Source organism: Melopsittacus undulatus, chromosome 2 (genome assembly GCF_012275295.1).
Source record: "Melopsittacus undulatus isolate bMelUnd1 chromosome 2, bMelUnd1.mat.Z, whole genome shotgun sequence".
Classification (NCBI taxonomy): domain Eukaryota; kingdom Metazoa; phylum Chordata; class Aves; order Psittaciformes; family Psittaculidae; genus Melopsittacus; species Melopsittacus undulatus.
In genome coordinates, this window is record NC_047528.1 from 3698050 (window position 1) to 3718787 (window position 20738).

Here is a 20738-nt window from a genome sequence, read left to right on the forward strand (position 1 = left end):
GGGGGAGCAGGGATCTGTAGCCCTGGGATGAGGGTGCTGCCTCCCTTCAAGTAGGTGGCAACTGCTGGTTTGGCTGGCACTGCCCCTAATCCCCACTGGTGCATCCTCAGGGCAACCAAGGGTTGACACCAGCATGGCAGGAGGTAAGGCCATGGCTTTTTAACCATCCCTGGCAGGCAGCTGCCTGAAGCAACGGCTTCCTTTCCAAAACCTAGGGCTGTCCCAGGCAATGCATCTCCTCCCAGCTGGCTCTACCAGAGCTGGATCCCCTTTCCAGCTGCCTGCGGTTCATTCCTGCCAAAGTAATAAAGGTTTCCTGCTGCAAGGGGTGGCTCAGAGCACAGGCACAGAGCACCAGCATTGTCACCCTTGCTGCAAGCAGGAGGGGCCACCAGAAAAACAGGACCATAGAGATGGGTATGGGGAGTGGGAACTGGAGGAAGAACAGTCTGTTGGGGGAATTTCCATCCCATCTCCTTCCTCCTGGCAAGCACCCGGGAACAGACAGGCAAGGCAGACGGAGCTGGCGGACAGCATCTACGGGGAAACCATGATAGCATGGGGCTGCCAATGTTTTGCTGCTCGAGGATTGCATGTCCAATGTGCACCCCTGCTTTATCCTGGGGGATAGAGCTTGCAGAGCTGTGTTGGAGGATGGCAGTGGTGGGGACATGGGTGCATGGAAGGGCTCCAAGTAAGGAAACAGCCTTGGCATGGATTTGCACGTGTCCGGTTATCACTCTGCAGAACTGGGAAGCCAAAACCAAAGTAGATGGAATAAAGAAAACAACAAATCAGGACTGAGATGTTCCCAGAGAGACACGGTGTGAGCTCCTAGAGCAGGATACGTGCAGGTGGCAGTGTGATAGAGACGTCAGTTTGGGACCAGGGTTGGCCATCTCCAGCTGGAGCTCCAGTGAGATGCGGGAATGGCCCTTGCTACCACAGGACTGGTCCAGGCAGGGAAGAGGATGCTAAACTCATCTCCTTGTTCCCTTGAATTTCAAGGACTCTTGCAAATACCAGAGCATGGAGGTTTTGTGAATACAAACTACAAGAGCACACTGAGTAACTCTGTCAGCAGTTTCGTGTTAAAGCACTGGGTCCCCTCTGCAGTGGTCATTTCCATTCAACCTCCCCCACTCTTCACTGCTAACAGCAACTGGGCTCTCTGTTTAACTCGAGCTCGGGTAAGAAACAGTGAGAGGATTGATTCCAACATTCTCCTTCTTGTCCCACCACGCACAAGCTGTTGCTACTTATTAAACATCTTAAAATCCCTGCTGCTAAAGTCCCCAGGAGACGTTTCTCTGCCATAGTCATAAAGGACTTTGCCAGCATGCTACTCAAAACTGCGTTTCCCAGCCAATAAATACAAGCTCCAGAATGAGGAAAAGCAGGGTTTGGCTCGCTCTCATTTTCAGTGGTATGTCACTGGGATACTCTAACTACTTTTAAATTCAAATCAGCTTCCTACAAATTAACTGCCTTTATCAGATACAGCACAGTGGACTGTTAAACACGTAGCCTCATGTACTGAAACACTATACATTTAATGAAGTTATGCCATTAGCAAATGTACAACATGGGTGCATTAAATCCACCTATAGAACAGCTCTACGTAGGAGAGAGAGGATTGATTTTAGCGTTTCTCAATAGAGCAGGAGTCCCTTTCTTGGCTTTTTGCTAGGTTTTTTTTTAACTAAACCCAGGATTTGCACACAAAAAAAAACCAAACCCAAAAGTATCTACTCTCATAATGAAAAAAAGACTGTTTTGTTTTCCTTTCTTTATTCCAGTTCAGGAAGGAAGAGAATCATCTTGCAAGTCAATATCATCAGCTCCTTTGCCTCTAGAATCTACTTCTGCTCAGCTGGAGCTCCCCCCAGGAAACCTCCACTTTACGTCCCAAGTGAAACAGGAAACTACTGGTAAGGTCTCTTTTGAGGCACATGATTTGGACGGTCACTTTCGGAGTATCGGAATCAGTGTTGTCTTCCATCTCCTTTCTTTGCAGGGGGAGCTCTCCAGCACGCCGCGGGCTCCCTGTGGTTCGGGTGGAAGGCTGTCTGTCCCTGCCCCATCTCAGAAAGGGTGAGGATGACACAAGTTAGCACAGACACCCATTGCGCACTTCACACTTAAAGGATGGACGTTGACCATTCCCCACTTCAAATTCCTCGCACAGAGGGGTGTGTAGGGGGGGAGAACAAAAAAACCCAACAAAAATAAGGACAAGAGACAGTAAATTTCACTGTGATCACACTACGGCAAAATATACCTTCTGTTCATCGCAAAGAAACACGTGTGAAGGCCAAATTAAAGAGAAGGGGAAAATAAAGGGATGTTGCATGAGTTACAGTGCAACCGTGTTATTCCTTCTCTTTCTATCCTCCTTCCCTCCCTCCCCCCCCAGCCTTGTTCAGTTTAGAAAAAGGATTGAGTACAACACAGTCAGGTTAAGTGGCCACAAAAGAGTAGCTGTCTTTGGCAAGAAGTCACCTCATCGCCCCTCTCTGTCACCTTCTGCCCATCTCGCTCTGTCTCATGAAGTGGATGTTGTTGGCGCTGTCTGAGAGTTCGGGGTACTGCTCCACTGAGATCACGAAATAGCCATCGTAGCCCTGTACCCGGCCCGTGTTTAGCACTTGTTGCTTCTCCCCTTCTGTCCACGAGCGAACACCCTCCTCCCCATCCCGCAATCTCTGCTGTTCCCGGGACCAGGCTTGGGTGACAGCGCGCTGTCGGGCCAGCTCCAGGACGCGGGTCTTCTCCTCGTCCAAGGTGGTCCCGTAGCGGGTGTTTAGACACAGCGCGCCATACTGGAGCTGGATGTCCGTGTAACGTCTAGTCCTTCCATTCAGCACTGTGTTGATCTGGGACACCGTCACGTTGACGCCGTTCTCCAGGGTCCTCCGCCCGCCGCTGAGGCCCAGGATGGACAGGTCACCCTCCGACGGCCCTTGCTTAATGAAATAGTGCGTGTCCACCCCGTCGATGGTGAAGTGCAAGTTCTCCAGGTAATGGGCATTGTTTAGGATGGCCGCGATCCTCCTCCCATCCTCGTTGGCCACACTGATGATGTCGGTGGCCACGCGCCCGTCCTTCATGGCAAACTTGACTCCTTTGCCGAAGATAGAGCCTCCAGAGGCAAAGTTCTTGTTCTTCCTGACCTGCCGGCACCCGGCGATGCTGGAGCTGTAGATCTGCTCGAAGCGCTCCAGGGTAACAAAGGCCTTCAGCTGCTTCTGCACTTCACACTGGACCCCCAGGATTGACTGGGCAGGGAGAGAAAGAAGAGGAAGATGTGTTAGAAAGGCATTATGATGACCCAAAGGCATTATTCACACGCTGGAGACCAGCAGGACATCTTGGTGGGGAACATCTTGAAGTGGGGAATCTAATGAGAAGCTTGGGGTTTTTTTTCCCATATCACACTTTTGGTGATATTTAGTTCTTTTTAATGGAAGAGACACTTTGTCAGGGACTCTTCATCAGGGACTGCAGTGATAGGACAAGGGGTGATGGGTTCAAACTGAAACAGGGGAAGTTCAGGTTGGAAAGAAGGTTATCAAGGAAGAAGTTCTTTACTGTGAAGGTGCTGAGGTGCTGGCACAGGGTGCCCAAATAAAAGGTAAATGCTCCATCCCTGGCAGTGTTCAAGGCCAGGATGGACAGAGCCTTGGGTGACATGGTCTAATGTAAGGCATCCCTGCCCGTGGCAGGAGGTTGGAGCTGGATGATCTTAAGGTTCTTTCCAACCCAAACTACTCTATGATTATTCCCCTTCTTCTCATTGTTTCAACAAACTGAACTGTATTTTATCTCAAATAATGATGTAAAGGTGAAAAAGGTGTGAGGGTCACCATTTGTACATGTAATTATGTTCTGCTTCGGTGTTCTTCACCTGCACATAAGAAATCATTCATGCTGTGGCCACAATGCTTTATAAAAGGCTTTCGGATTCTCTGTGAAAAACTCTGGAAGTACTTGTAAAAGTTCCCTCTATTTTCACTTCGTGCTACCTTCCAAAGCCCTGCATTACAGGTATGACCCTCAGAGTGGCCACAAACCTTCTACATCTCATTTTGACCTGACCAAAGCAGGTTTTTCAAGTTAAAGAAGGCCCTAAATCCAAATCCTCTTTCCTACAAACCCTCTAGGATGTGCCAGGCTCCTTGAGCTAAGGCCAGCCACACCTGATGCTTGAGTTCTGGCTTACACTGAATCAAAACTGCAGAGAGACAACAGCGTGGCTCTTTTGCAGTCAGGTACAACACAAAGTCACTTTTTCTGTTAGTGTATAATGGAGCCAACACACAGCGAGTGAGCAGCTCATCATTACTGCAGAATGTCTTTGGAAATGCTCTCATCAGTCCATGGCAGCACTAGCTTCTCATAGACCCCTGCTCATTAACATTTGTTTGCTCAAATATCACAAAAGCAAGAGGATGCTAAGACAAAACTCTCCTGGCACTGCCAACAGCTCAGTTTGATAAGGGAATGACATCCGGGATTAAAAACAGGCTAAAAAGAGAAGTTTGCTGCATTCCCAATATTTTGAAGGAACTTAACATCCATGAAGGTTATTGCCTTAAACTGTCCACAAAGTAAAGGTTCAGGTGAGAAGATTGCACCAGGGGAGGTTTAGATGGAGCTGAGGAACAATTCCTGCCCCACAGGGTGCTCAGGCATTGGAACAGGCTGCCCAGGGCAGGGCTGCAGGCACCGGCCCTGCAAGGGTTCACACCCTGTGGAGACGAGGCCTCAGTGCCATGGGGCAGGGGTGGCCTGGGCAGTGCTGGGAATGGTTGGACTGGATGGGCTTAAAGGGCTTTTCCAACCTGGCTGATTCTGTGACTCTAAGTAATTCAGATGATGCAGGCATTTCAATGTGGTCCTCCCAACTGAGACTTGTAGCATGGCAAGGGAAAGGAAATAAACCCTCATTTCCACAGTGGCCATTTCCAGGGAAAGGTTTCAAAGCATTAAATAAACAGAGGATTCAGCACTGCAGCTCACTCAGAGGTTTGCCATTGACTTTGCTATTAATTCAGGATGGATGCTAGCCTGGTTGGTACATGCTTAGATACTATAGGTATCACGGCCAACAGCTGTGCCATGATCTACCTTACTCAGGCTCCATAACCTGTGACCTTCTGGCCTGAGGGAATTTTCAGTTTTCCATTATATGGTATAATTCTACATAGCTTTGAATTTCAGATCAGTATTTGCCCATTATAAAAGGAAAACCTTATTATATTATATTTTATTCTATTAAATTCTATGCATTATATTATAATTAATGCTATTAATTTTATTCTATTATATTTTATTCTATTTTATTCATCGTGAGCCAGTGATAGAATCCTGGACCTTCCCCTGGTCTAGCTGCATACTGCCTTTGTGATACTATATGAACTCATACAATTTCCACTACTTTACTGTTGATCTGGATGCCATTAAGAAAGAAAATAAACAGCACCCACCCTGCTGCTGGCAAGATTTGGAAGTTTAAGGGATTATACATGATCTAAGAGCAATAGATAACAGCAATAGCTGTTAGTTCATCTATGTTAGGCACTGTCATCCTTTGCCTCAGGAGACACACACAAGATACCAGGCTAACTGCCTTATTGATGTCCTCTTGGTCTCCATTCAGGTTGTCGCCTTCTCTACACTGGGAATGCATTTCTCATGCTGCATGTACAACTGTAGGACTGACAGAGTTGGGAATCTCTTGACTTCCAGGCATGGAGGACACAGTAGGTGGGAGATTTGTGAGGTTGAGAGCTTGAACCACCTTTGCTGGCAAAGAAACTGAAGAGTTACCTGCCCATGGGAGGGGGATTGGAACTGGATGATCTTAAGATCCTTTCCATCCCAAACCAGTCTGGGATTCTATGATTCTACCAATCTGTAACTGGTGGATAGCCCTTTAATTGAGCTCCACTGCTTGCATGAACTAGACACTGGAAGACTACAGTGGGTGCACAGATATAGCGCACATCTAAACATCTACATGTCTAAGTCTTGCATTCGCTTGTAGCTCTTAACAGCTGATAATGTGAACTGTCTTTTGGGCTTTACTGACAAGTCACCTAAATGGGTGGTATTGAACATCATTTTGAACACTATGGGGAGCCCTGCTGGGCCACCAGTTGTTGCTCTAGAGGAGTGTAGGTACTCTGTGTTGTAGATATGAGGAAGTCCAGGAATATGATATGAGGATACGGATATGAGGAAACTCTAGGTTGCTGGATAGGGCTTTGAGCAACCTGGTCTAATGAAAGGTGTCCTTGCCTGTGGCAGGAGGGTTGGATCTTTAAGGTCCCTTCCAACCCAAACCATTCTATGTTTCTATGATTCTATGATCTCAAATGGCATCAACAACTGAGTTCATTGTAGATCTCTGCTGGCTATAATAAGAGCTTGGATACCAAGTTCAAAGGCAGAGACCTAAATTTAGGTGCCTTAATCAGGAGCAAAATCACACCCAAAGGGTTTTCCACTGGGGACTGATTATAGGCCTTCTGGGCTCTCCCCATCTTATGTCACATTGGGAAGCAGAAAATCAGACATGTGCAAAGCTGTAATGCTGAACATCATCATCACTTAACTATTACAATAACTAACCACATCTCTATTGTCTTGAAAACGAGCCCAGGATGACTTTGAAATGACTTTTTCACTGCATTTCTTTGATAAAAAAGTATATCTGGGAACATCACCTTTTAAAAGGAAAACCAAACACATCCATCTGAAACAACAAACCCAATAAATCGAGGCACACCAGTGTACATCTAGCCTGTGTGCTCTGCTGCGAATAGAAAGGGGGTGGAGGCAGATTACATGTAGTTCAAAGAGGCAGCATGTCCCTGACTTGGAAATTACCATTTCTGTTTCATTTTAGAACTCATTTTAACGAACTGGCAACGAAAAGGAACAGAAAATGCTGCAACGGCATGTGGTGCTCTCTAAATTAATGCTGCTGCTTTTAGCAAGGTATCTATAAAACCAGTTTTAGGGCAGGAAGCAGGGAACTCACAGTCATTTCAATGTTTGTTGCTAGATGTGAGTGACAAATATGCTGGGTTTGTTTTTCCTCACAGCCTTTTTTTAATCAGATGTCCTTAGGTGACATTTCACTTTATCTGCTAACAACCCATTGGAGAGAAGAGAACGACCTTCATGATTTGTTCGCTGCTACATGGAGCTCAAGAGAACAGCACATTACAGAGATCTCTGAATAGCCTCTTGCATTTTGCCAGCACCTCTTGAGGATTCGAAATACCATAGCCAGATAGCATCATCTGTTGTTTTTAAATACCGCCTTCCAGTGTGAGACTGAAAGCTTTAATTTCCCATCAAGGATCCAAGATGTGAAATAAGTGAACATGTTTCCAAGTTACTTTACATCCTTTTGCCGTTATACACAGATAGGTGTTTCTCTTGCCACCATATGGCTTACAACACAGAAAGCCACTTCTTTAAAAGACTTGGAAGTTATGATTTCTCTGAAACAAACTCCTTTCTATTTATCCCAACTTTTCTGTTAACAAAATCACTCTTTGGAAATGAGCTTCTTTGCTTCATTCAACCTGGACATCACCTGAAGAGAGTGAAGGTTGGACTTAAAGGTGATCTTAAAGGTCTATTCCAACCTAGTTGATTCTATGATTCTAATGCGTGTCCCCATTCAGATGGATGATCAATCACAGAAGCCTATCAAGCACCCATCAATCAGCACGGCTGCACTTCATGCTGAGGGGCAATGGGCTTGCTTAGGAACCTGCCAACCACACAGTGGGACAATGGCAGTGAGCAACTGGCCAGCAAGGCCAATGCTGCAGATGCTGCTTGATTAGCAATGAATGAAACACTCTTGGGCTTAGAGGACAGGTCTCTCCTCCATCTCTCCAGTGTACACAGCTGCAAGGGGATAATGAAATTGAGCTCATCAAGCAGGTTTCTGTCTGTGGGGAAATAAGAGGATTTGCCTTCTTTTCTTGTTCATCTATTTTCATTAAGCTTCAAGAGTTTTATGTCTTTGAGACTTAAACTCCCTTCCTTGCATTACATCCAGTAAAAACTGGCCACTGCTTTTGCATAACATAACTAGGGGCTGATGGACAGAGGTGCAGACAGTGTGATGGTCCAATACCAGGACAAAGCACCTTCAACGTCAGGATGCCCACTCTGAATGATGAAAACTGGCAGAGCCAGCTCCTCAAACAGCTTGTCCTTGGGAGAGGCTCTGCCAGAAAGCACAGCCCTGAAGCTCACTCCCTGTCTGAGCATCCCAGAGCTCCAAAATACTGTTCCATAAGGGATACCAAAAGCTGCTCCTCCAGCACAGCCTGAAATGAGCACTGCAGAAAACAGAAGCCTTCCTGGAGGCGCAGTGCTCATGGGATGGAGAGAAGGGTAGTTAATAACATGATGTAGTTAACAATATAAGCTCCGGCTCCAAAACACTCCTCTCTGCAAATAGAGTTGTTCTGGCTCAAGCAATTACCTGTCAGTTCAACAAGACAAAAGAGAAGGGGGAAAATAAAGAGGGAAAAAGAAGAAGAAGAGAAATTAGATTCAGGTACATCTGCTCCACAATATGCCAGAGGTCACCCAGAGTCCCCTGGTACCAATAACACTGAACTTGTTCAACAAACAATTTAGCCACAGCCTCATGGTCACAGAGAAGAGGGTGGGGGGGAAAGTGCTGCCCAACAGAGTATTGGATTTTAAATGTCACTGCAGAGCTGCAGGGGGTTAGAGCAAGGTTTATGACATGCTGCCTCTTTCTGAGCTGGTGGATGCTCTAAGTCAGGATTATCCCTCCCATCTTCCAGCCCTGGAAGGCAAGAGCCAACAATGTTTTGGATGGAGAGAAACAACACAGCCATTTATATGGAGTTAGTTGCTTTGCTGCTGTGCTCCTGTTATTCATTCCTCTCTGATAAAAGAACTGACTCAATCGACTGGGCTACAGATCAGTGAAGCCAATGGAGTAGCTCAAATTAACTATGGTTTATCTGGGTATGTGACCCAGAGAAATCTGGGATTGGAAGACATGGAGATGAGAAAGCTGTGGCGCATCATCTAGTGAATATCCCTCATTGCAAGGATGGGCATTGCTCTGTGCCTTGTGCAGGCTACTTTTAAATGACAAAAGATCTGGAGCTTACTCCATATGCTCTGGAAGATCATTTCACACTTTAATCAGTCTAAAAATATTGTTAATATTTCTAAATATTGCTAACATTTATTAAATATTCTTAATATTATCTATTGCATTTATATTTTTGTATATTTATATAATAGATAATATATATTTCTATATAATATTAATATTATCTAAAAATATTTCCTGTGCTCTCATTTACCTTTGTTTCATTCTGAATTTTCAAAAGTTTCTATTTTCTTCCACATGCTTCAACCATAAATAGAGAGAGAACCAGCAGGAAGGAGGGCTGGATCTCGTATGGAAGTGTGTATATATAGCTGGAAGGGCTGGGAGTGAATACAACTTCCTGTGAAACACCAGTGTCGGCTGCACAGACAGGCTCAGGAGCAAACAGATCATGTTTTCAGGTGTCATATTGTGAATGGGATTATTGGATGCAAATATATGCTACGATGTGTTGGGTATGCCAGAAAAGAAGGGGATCTTGATCTATCACATTTGGGAGCCACTTGCTATCACAGCATGATCCTGCAAGCATAGTCTACAGAGAAAATGCTCAGGTTTGCCTCTGTCATGACACAGGGGAATGATATGAAACAGCCTGAAATGGTTAAAAACCACTTTCAACACTTGACTGTGAAAGTGACTCATCTGGAAGCCCCACAGCCGTGTAAAGCCCTCTTTTAGCAAGCAGGTCCCTGTATGGTCCTCACTGCAGCTTTTTGCTTTAAAAACCTGAAAGGGATGTGGAGATTTCCTTTCTTTCTTATTGCTCATTCAGGCAGATTCATCTAAAATGGATGGATGGAAGAAGGAGGGGGATCCTTGGTTTTATTCCCAGCTCAGCTGCCTGCATGAGCAAGTGTCAGTCTTCATCTCAAGCTGTCAAGTTACTTGGCTATTCAATAAGTCTAATAATAATAATAATAATAATAATAATAATAATAAACTAATGATAGAATAATGATATAATAATAAGGATAACAACACCAATAATAACAATTTCTATAGCAGCTCTATGAGAGTTATTATCTACTGCACATAACAATTCAGACACAATCTTTTGTGCAGTCTCTGAATGAGCTCTCCCTGTTTGCTTTCTCCTGTACGGCTTTGCCTGGGGAGCCTGTGTCACATCAGAGAGGGGGAAAAATCCTCAGGCTATTTCTCATTACAGAAATAACCTCTATTAGCATTTTATTGTTTAATCTAAAGAAGTGAGAAGCAAAAGAGGAGTCTCTGAGCTCCAAAGCGCAACCGAGTTCTTGCGGTGTTTTCAAGCATCAACTCAGCCATTGCAGCAAAAGGCACAGTTCTTTTTGTCCCCCTCTATGATAAAGTGATAAGGCTCAATATAAATCTCTTGTTGAAGTGGAAGCTGGTATATTCTAGCTTGTCCTCACTGAGCAGGAAGGATGGGCTGACACATGACTATTCTATTAATGCACAGTATCTTGTTCATACCTCTGAGTGGTACCTGTTGTGGTTCGGGAAATGTGACACTGTATTATACCCTCCTGGTGTAATATGTGTACAAGACCTCAAGGATCTGCTGCAGGACAATGAGATTTCAGTGAACTCATAGATAAAGGGGCAAGGAGAACAGCTAGAATAATTTCCAATTCCTACTGTTATCATTTTATTATGTTATATATTAAATATTACATCCTGATCTCCCCAAGCATGATGGTGCCTCGCTGCTCTCGTGATGTTTGAATACACAGCAAGCAGGAATTCAGTCTAATGAGGATCCAGACTAAATACAGGGCAACAACCCCAGAATAAACCAGGCTAGGAGATTAAAGAGTATCCTGAGAAGTAACTGACTTTTGCAAGGTCATACAACCCATAAGCAGTAGAGCAGGAGTAACCCAGGGCTCTCAGATGCTGACCCAGTGTGCAGACCTTTAAGAACGCTGGCTCTATTTTTCAACTAAGTAATTCCCAACAGGAAGAGAGGGGGAAATGATTGGGCTGTAAAAGCTCTCATTCTTGCCAATTTCATCATTGAATTTTGTGCGAGCCTCTACCAAAGTGGCTTGTGATGCAGGCCTGTTCTTAAATGTGGGACACGATGACTTGGGATTAAAGCCCATCGGGTAATATGAAAGTTAACTCTCATCTAAAACTTCTTTCTGGTGAGACCCACTGCAATGCAGAACAGTTTCCTAGGCAAGTAATGGGACTTGTTTAAGACATTTTAAACCAGAGAGAATAAATTTCTAGCAAAAATATTCCATAGAAACTATTTCTGTATCAAGATTTGCTTTTTTTAAACTTCCAAGAATCCTTGGTGCAAAGGCATTTGAACTGAGCCTGCGATATGTGATAACAGGGCCTCTTGTGGGAGGCAGGAACAGGAACACAGCATTCAACTGAGCAACCACCAGAAAACATCACAGCAGAAACCACCATGGCAATAAGGACCATAAAATGTGATTATTCAGTTAGATTTCATTGCTGTAAGGGAGACTGAAGCGCTTTTAATCTCCCAGTTCATCTGGGAGCACATGCTGATAGAGAGCTTTTAATAAAGACTGCAATTGTATAGATAAGGGTGTGAGGTACAGTATGGAGATGTATGGATCACCTTGCTATTGTCCCATTCCTGGGTTTTCATCTGTGTGTGGATTAGCTCATAGGACGGCTCCATCGCATCCATGTCTGGTTTGGGGTAGCCGGGGATGACGTTGTGTAGCTGGAACCCGAAGGTGAGCAGCCAACTGTTGACATCTGGAAGGGAAGAGAAGCATAAATAGATTATTTGATCTCTCCAGCAGGAATGCTCAGGAGAAGGCACAGAGCAGGACCCTGTGTTGATGGCACTGTAGTAAGACTGGCCAAAAAGATGAGTGTCTATTTAGTGTGAAGAGCCCAAATCTTAATGGTCTTTGAAAGAACCATGTGTCAAAGCTAGGCTTCCCACATCCAGCCACAGTCCAGTTCTGCATTTTCCAAGCATTGGCAGTGATCAAATGGCCCAAATCAAAGCCAATGCCACATCTAAACTTCAGCAGCAGGGACCTGATGCTGCTGTAAGGTACACAGCAGAAGCACAGAAACACCACCACAATAGTGGAGGCTGAGATGCTCCAGCTGAATGGGAAGTGTTGTGCAGTCCTACAGTCACCTCAGACACAATATTCCTCTTGTGATGACTCTCAAAGGGCCTGCATGCTGAAGACTAAATTTAGAGATATGTGAGCCAGAATAGTAGGACATCCATGACAAACATCACAGTCACTTAGCAGGTGCTCATGGACATATCCTTAGTTTTTTTGCCATGGCTTTTCCACTTCAGTCCTGAGTTTCTTGGCATTTTTCATCAGAAGATGTAGTTTGAGTATTAAAACAGTGTAGTCACGTCATCTTTTACATTTAAAATCAGCCTCCACACTACCTGTAAGGTACATTACAGTGAAAATCAGTGTTTATGCCCCATCCCTGGCAGTGCTCAAGGCCAGGCTGGACACAGGGGCTTGGAACAAGCTGCTCCAGTGGAAGGTGTCCCTGCCCATGGCAGAGGGTTGGAACTGGATGAGCTTTAAGGTCCCTTCCAAACCAAGTCAAACCTATAAAGGTAAGGTACAACTCATATCTGCTCCATGGGATCTTTATTAGGATGTAACTGGGGTTGTGTTGGTGCTGGCCGTGAAAGTGGCTTGATTTTCATTTTGCTAAACAAAACAAGCATTGTTGAAACAAACTGAAGAAGGGATCAATTTAAATAACCAAATATGCATCTTTTAATGTTTCTTCTCTATTGCCCATGAGATTAAATGAGTGTATTGAAGAGCTGGTCAAGAAAGGACATTATGGATGCGAGTGGCAAATAAGGCGTTTCCAGATGACTGGAGAACCAGGAGCCAAACAAACACTCTATCTGTTGCTTGTTTTCTTACAGACCAAAACATTGCCATTGGGCAGATGTCCAAGAAGCCCTTGTGACAATCCATGTGGAAGGGGAAGGATTTCTGTAATAAAAGCACTTCTGTTCACTCAATGTACAGATTGTTTCTGGAGTGTCTTCTGGAAACAGAGAGGTTGCAGGGGGGAGGGAAAGAAATTAAAAGGCTCATTTGATTGTTTTTCCTTGCTTAGTGCTAAGCCAGCCTGCTTCCAAAGCCTCCTCATCTGAAATAGAATCGTAGAATCAGAATAGTTTGGGTTGGAGAGGACATTAAGATCATCCAGTTCCAACCCCCTGCCATGGGCAGAGAGACGCCTCACACTAAACCATGGCACCCAAGGCTCTGTACAACCTGGTCTTGAACACTGCCAGGGATGGAGCATTCACAACCTCCCTGGGCAACCCATTCCAGTGCCTCAGCACCCTCAGAGTAAAGAACTTCTTCCTCAAATGAAGACCTTTGGTGTACATATTGTGGACCTGGTGCTCAGGAGAACAAAGCAAACCAGTAAAGGCTGGCGTTGGTGCAGGAACCATTTCCCAAGCACTTCACAACTGTTAAAAAGACCACAGCGCAGGGATGCTGAACAGCCAAAACCCATGTAACGTGTCTGAAACATTCAAGACAGGCCTTTTTTTTTTCTCTTGATACTAAACTGACTTTCAAAACATTTGCAAACAGGAGTTTGTTCTTTTTGGGAAGAGGTGTTGGACTATCCAGATCACACACACAGAAAAAGAAGCAGTCCCAAAACATGGGAGGAAGGTGTGGAGCTGAGAAACCAGAGGGGAAAACGTTCATTTGCCAAGAGGCAGTGACAAGTTTTTTGACAGAAAAGTGCATTTCACATCACTGAGGGGCTTTTTTCTTCAGCTACAGTAACCCTGCCAACACATTTCACAGCAAATTCATTTGAGGGCAAAGAAAAAAGAGTGCTTAATGCAGACACATGTAATGGAAATGTCAGTTCAATCCATCAGGATTGCTGAAGCTGGCAGCAAAGCTCTGTGCCATGAAGTGTACAATCACTAAAATACTCATGTTTAACAATGGGCCTCTCAAAACATAAATACCTGCATCTCTGCTCTCCCCTCTACATGTGCCTCCAATTTGTACCTATGAGCTCAGAAACCTCATCACTGGAGACCAAAGCAAGTGCTGTTTGCCTTTGTCCTGGGTGCTGAGCTCCCATTAGGACATAAGGATCAGGATGGGGATGGAGGGTCAGAAAGCAGTTCCCTGGGCACATTTGGTTGTGATGACAAGGACACTCTCATCATGGGTCCTGCCCATGAGATGCCTGAAAGCTTCAGCAGGAAGAAATGCCAGAGCAGCAGCTGTGCATCACAGCACTCATCCCACCTGGTCACCTGCTTCTTCCATGTACTAGCAGTGGAAAGACTTAAAGAGTGCATTTGAGCTCTGTAGTCTTGAAAGAGCCAAAATGGAACTTTTAAGACCATGGAAAAAGTTATTCAGTGCATATAAAATATTAAAGTATTGGGTTTAAACATCTTGATTTTATCATCAGAGCGGGGTGGGAACCTGCTCACCTGTATCGAGACAGGCCTGGAAATTTGCCTTAACTTGAGCAGGAAAGCAAAAACCTGTTAATATGTCCTGAAGGAACTGTTAACAACTAGTTCTGGTGTCTTCAACATAGCAAGGACATGGAACTGTTGGAACAAGTCCAGAGGAGGCCATGAAGATGAGCAGGGGCTGGAGCAGCTCCTGTATGGAGACAGGCTGAGAACATTTGTGCTGTTGAGCCTGGAGAAGAGAAGCTGCGTGGAGACATCAGAGCAGCTTCCAGTGTCTGAAGGGGGCTACAGGAATGCTGGAGAGGGGCTCTTCATCAGGGACTGCAGTGATAGGACAAGGGGTGATGGGTTCAGACTGAAACAGGGGAAGTTTGGATTGGATCTAAGGAAGAAACTTTACTGTGAGGGTGCTGAGGCACTGGAATGGGTTGCCCAGGGAAGTGGTGAATGCTCCATCCCTGTCAGTGTTCAAGGCCAGGTTGGACAGAGCCTTGGGTGTCATGGTTTAATGTGAGATATCCCAGCCCATGGCAGGGGGTTGGAACTAGATGATATTAAGGTCCTTTCCAGATGAAGCTATTCTATGATTCTATGATTCTACACGTAACTTGCAAAGGCTGAACAACAAGAGGGAAGGTTTCTTTTAGGCTACTCTGGAATTCGTCATTGAGGCAATTTTAGAGCTGTTTACAACATTTCTGCTGAGAAATCTCTCAAGCTCAAGCCCCTCTCATTAACAAATTCAGTTTTGACAAATAAGCATTTTCTGATAGAAGCTCTCTCAAAGTATTCCCTGACAGCCTTAATTATCAGAGTGAGGCCATCACACGGGATCTCAGTCTGCATCTTTTGGCATATTTCACTTCCCTCATGGCATCAACTTCTCAGCTCTGGAGAAAACAGCTTTTCATTAAAAAAAGCCCAAAACAATCTAATCCTTATGATTATTACAGAAGAACCTGGAAGCACAAATCCTAATGGCTGGAAAACCAAGTGGAACAGAACAACCCAGGATATATATTCTACAACATTTTTTGGGTTTTTTGTTTTTGCTATTAATCCAGTCTCACAACTTAGGGAACATAAATGTTGTTGCATATGGGCAGATTGTGATAAATGTATCCTGGGCTTAAGCAAAAGGAGCGTGACCAGCAGGAAGAAGGAGGTGATCCTGCCCCTCTGCTCTGCTCTGGTGAGACCTCACCTGGAGCCTTGTGTGCAGTTCTGGGGTCCTCAGCATAAAAAGGACATGGAACTGTTGGAACAAGTCCAGAGGAGGCCACGAGGATGAGCAGGGGCTGGAGCAGCTCCTGTATGGAGCCAGGCTGAGAACATTGGGGCTGTTGAGCCTGGAGAAGAGAAGCTGCGTGGAGACCTCAGAGCAGCTTCCAGTGTCTGAAGGGGGCTACAAGGATGCTGGAGAGGGGCTCTTCATCAGAGACTGCAGTGATAGGACAAGGGGTGATGGGTTCAGACTGAAACAGGGGAAGTTTAGATTGGATATAAGGAAGAAGTTCTCTACTGTGAGGTTGGTGAGGCCCTGGCACAGGCAGCATATTCAAAGAGCAAATATCTTGTGAAGGGTCTGTGGCACAAGTCCTGTGAATTGTGGCTGAGGGAACTGGGGTTATTTAGCATGGAGAAAAGGAGGTTTAGGGGAGACGTTATCACCTTCTACAACTACCTGAAAGGAAGTTATAGTGAGGTGGGGGTTGGTCTCTTCTCCCATATAACAGGCAGTAAGCCAAGAGGAAATGGCCTCAAGCTGCACCAGGGCAGGTTTAGACTGGAGATTAGAAAGAGCTGTCAAGCACAGGAACAGGCTGCCAAGGGAAGTGGTGGAGTCACCATCCCTGGAAGTACTCATAAGACATGTAGATGTGGCACTTAGGGACATGGATTAGTGGTGGCCTTGGCAGTGCTGGGTTAATGGTTGGACTCAATGATTTTAAAGGTCTTTTCCCACCTAAATAATATTACTGTTCTAGGATGCTATGAATATACAAAGGACATTTAATGCACAGAATGATTTTGTGTATCAAACCCCCATACATAGAGCTGATGTTACTGTCATTTAACAAAGTCCTGAGGAAGCAGTTCAGAAGTTATGTCAAGCTGTGGGGTAGGTATAGCCTAAAACCTGGCTTTTGAGTCTAACCCACCCGCATTTATTGACTTTTAGTAGAAACTTAAATCTCTGGGGCAGATTAACGTTGATTAACTATATGGTTAGTGTAGTCTGACTGTAATAAAAGGTTTAAATCACTGTTGTCACTCTGCTAAAACAACTCTGCATGTCATTTGTTTGGTTACAAATAAATCTCTAGCCAAAACTGTGCTACCCCTCTACAAAGTGAAAGGTTATCAGCACATTAACTGGTAGCTAAACTTGGGATATCTGAGGGAATGAAAATCTGGAAGCAAAATAAAGAGAAGACCAAATAAAAGGAAAGGGGGCAAGGTCAGGAATTACCATCTCCATCTATGCTAACGAATTAAACATACTCTGGACATAGTCGTCAACTGGCAAAGAAAAGCTTGTGTCCATTATATTAAACATTGGAAAACCTCGTGGTGATCAGGATACTAAGAGGGAAGAAAACTATTGTGTTGGGTTTGGCCAGGATAGAGTTCATTTTCTTCATGGTAGCTAGTAAGGGGCTACGTTTTGGGTTCATGCTGGAACAGTGTTGATCACCCAGGGGTGTTTTCACTATTGCTGAGCAGTGCTTACACAAAGTCAAGGCCTTTTTGCTCCACCAGTGAGTGGGCTGGGGTGAGCACAAGGAGTTGCTTATGTGGCTTTTGCTTTACTTACTAAACTGTCTTTATCCCAACCCATGAGTTTTCTCCCTTTTACTCTTTTAATTGTCTCCCTTATCCCACTGAGGGGACTGAGGAAGCATCACTGTAGGGCTTAGCTGCTGGCAGGGCTTAAACCATGGCAAGTTCTAGAATACGTTAATGAATTTAAATGTCTTACCTGTCATATAGCATTTGATATCCTGAGAGTTGCTAATGGGATTGTTGTTTTTGAACATATACAGGTTGAAAGGCATTATGTTATTGCTACTCAGATGCTTCCACATATCATGGTCTGGACTTGTCCAGCGACCCGCTAGCACATCATAGTCTCTCCGTCCCATGTGGATAAGCTTTGTGAGTGGGTCATACAGCCCTCCATGGTAGCCAATGATGATCTGGAAGTTGGGATTGGTGTCCATATAGATCTCCCCATATGCTGTGTACAGTATCTGCTTAATCATTAAGCCAGTCCCACTGAAGACAGCCAAAGGAGTGCCAATGTTATCACAAGCTATGTAGAATTCATCACCGCTGCTGAGCTCCATTGCAAAGAGGTGGCCTTGGAGGTCATAGTAGAGGGAGGTGATCTCGGAGCTCGAGTGGTTGTATAAGTGGGTGACTTTGGTTGGGTTGGTCAGGTCTGCGTAGAAGAACTGCAGGTGATGGCCATGGCTGGTTTTGCTAGACACTCTCCTTCCTAGGCCATCGTAGCGGTATTTCACACTCCATCCACTGGCTTTATTGTAGGCTTTGATGAGCAGGCCAGCTGAATTGTACTCAAAAACGTCATTGCCCCTTTGCTTCAGGAAGCCATCTTCATCCATTTTGTACTGCACATCCCCAAGTCTAGTAATCCTATCCCTGAGGTCGTACCTGAGAGGTGTAAGCCGGGCACTATTCCCTGGACTCAGCAAATGGAGGTTTCCATTTAGGTCATAGCTGTAACGCCAGAGGGGTTTGTCATTGATAGACACTGTCTGCAACTGGCCATCAGCATCGTATTCGTATGAGTACCTTGTTGTGTTGGCATAAGGTCCAACCTTCAGCTCTTTCTTAACCACTCTCCCCATGTTATCATACTGCACAGTCATCCAGTACATGAGAGACCGGAATATCTCATACTGGACCTCTTTCATCCTGCCATAGGCATCAAAGTGTTTAGTGTGAGTCATGACAGCAGTGGTGATAATCTGGTTGATATCGTAGTAGATGACTCCAAATTTACCAAACTGCTCAGTTTTGCCTGACACATCATCATACCTGTAGAGATCAATGGGTAAAGGTGTCTCGTTGATGACTGCTTGCATGCTGGTCACCCGAAAGCTGTTGTCATAGTTGTAGTCAAAGCGTGCATTCACCATGCCTTCCTCAGTGAAGCGGAAGATCTGCCGATCAATGAGGGGCCCTATCTGCCTGTATCTGATTGTACAGGTGAACCCTTCATTCTGCAAGTTTATGGTCTTCAGCATGCCAGCAGTTTCATCATAGGTGAAACTGATCTTTGTGGTGTCATAGAGCATCTCAGCTAACTTGGACAACTTGCCGTACTTGTAGATGACCCGTCTCCCTGTGCCCAAGTACAAAGTGTGGAGGAGCTGCTCATCCTCTGTGAAATCCTGGATGACCGAGGCATTGCCTTCTGGTGGCCTGTAGATGTTCCTGTAGTAACCAATGGAACGAATGGTTTCTAAGGTCTGACGAGCAACGTTGGGCATGGTCACCGATGACAACCGGTCGTTCTTATCAAACTCAAAGATGTACTGTCTCTGGCTGTGAAGGAGCAGCACCATGGACTGGATGGGAAGGAGAAAAGCATAGGTTATATTCCTGGTTTTCAGTCAAAATGCTACTAAACTCTCATAAAACATATAAAATTCTCCAATCCAAGAGTAGGGTGAGTGACATAAATCTCTGAACCTGCTGGGTTAAGTAGTGAGAGGTGTGCACAGCACATTGAGTGTCCCCACGTAGGAGTGGGTCACAGGAAGAATGCACAGAGGAAGCTCTAAGTTCAGAATGCTCAGCTGTTTCAATCAATACCTGTAGCTAGCTGCCTCTACCCAAATTCCTCCTGCCAATAGCTTTTACACACTAAATAAATACAATTGGTAGAGCTACTTAAACAAGGCTTGAAAAAGCATCCCCTGACACCTTCCAATGCCTAATTAATTCACTGTGTCTCCCTGTCTTCTATTACTCTCTTACTCCAAACTTCTGGCTGCCTGTTTCTTTGTTCTGGGATCTTTTTTTGCATATAACAAACAATCCACATGGATTGTATAATACAAGGAGCAAGTCAATACTTTCTGATTTTTAAAAGTTATGTTACTGTAATTTCCTTAAACTGCTGTAGGCATAGGCTCTATGCAAAACTCAGGAATAGAACATTCCAGCCCCAGGTATGCCACATATGGATCTATAGAACACTGGGCAGTATAATGATGAATGGTAATGCCCAGAAGGATTGAATTCCATGCCAACCTACAGAGTGCAGACTACAGACAATGATGCAGTGTGTGCTACAATAATTTGACTGGATTCATGCCTCATACTTAATTACATGTATTTCCTATGAAGCAGGAATGGGCCCCTCGAAGAAGGCAGCATGTCAGATTATACGGGTTGCTTTCACATGGAAAATCCTATTGGAAATTCCTACTGTTCACTCCTGTGACTTCAGCTGGAGATATTTTCTATTGCAGCTGGCTCAACAAAGGAATGTTGTGCTTAAAAATTCAAATGCCAAAGCTTCACAGCATTAAGACAAGCACTCAGTGTGGGTGGGAAGAAACTTCTCAGGCTGTTTTCAACTGCTCTTTGGTGGTCTGGCATCAAAGTTAATATGTGCACCTTAGAGAAGGCAGAAGAATATAGAACCATAAGAACCATAAATCAGCTGATGTGAAGGAGCACTGCTCTGCTAAAGTCAAAAGAGTAAAGCCCATTGGCACTCTAATTGATAAGAGGATTCTTACCTTCTCCAAGTAAGTGTAGCTCCATGATTTGCCATCAGCAAAGATCCTGGATGTAATCCTGCCAGACTGATCATACTCCATCCTTTCTGACATTGTGCCCCTCTGAATCCCTGCAATGTGTCCTCCTGAGGAATAGGTGACATTGACCCCATTCAGTCTGCTGCTGGGTGACCAGAGGCTGGGCCTTCCTGCATGGTCATAGAGGATGCGGAGCGTGAACTTGCGGTGGTCATCATAGATCTTCTCTGTCCTTGTCACACGGTCAAAGTCGAGGGACAGCAGGTTTCTGTTGTGAACCTACAGGATAAAGAGGGAGAATTAG

The 20738-nt window shown here is 44.8% G+C and overlaps 1 protein-coding gene across 1 annotated transcript in view; it reads right to left on the bottom strand.

Moving 5' to 3' along the window:
• Window positions 1–2519: 2519 nt before the first annotated feature.
• TENM4 (teneurin transmembrane protein 4) overlaps window positions 2520–20738 on the bottom strand; it is a 404484-nt gene continuing 386265 nt past the window's right edge. The window contains exons 28-31 of the mRNA XM_034073053.1: window positions 20417–20713; window positions 17620–19234; window positions 11775–11917; window positions 2520–3278 (exon numbers count right to left, since the gene is read on the bottom strand). Coding sequence (XP_033928944.1) covers window positions 2520–3278; window positions 11775–11917; window positions 17620–19234; window positions 20417–20713 — 2814 coding nt within the window. The remainder of the gene's footprint in view (window positions 3279–11774; window positions 11918–17619; window positions 19235–20416; window positions 20714–20738) is intronic.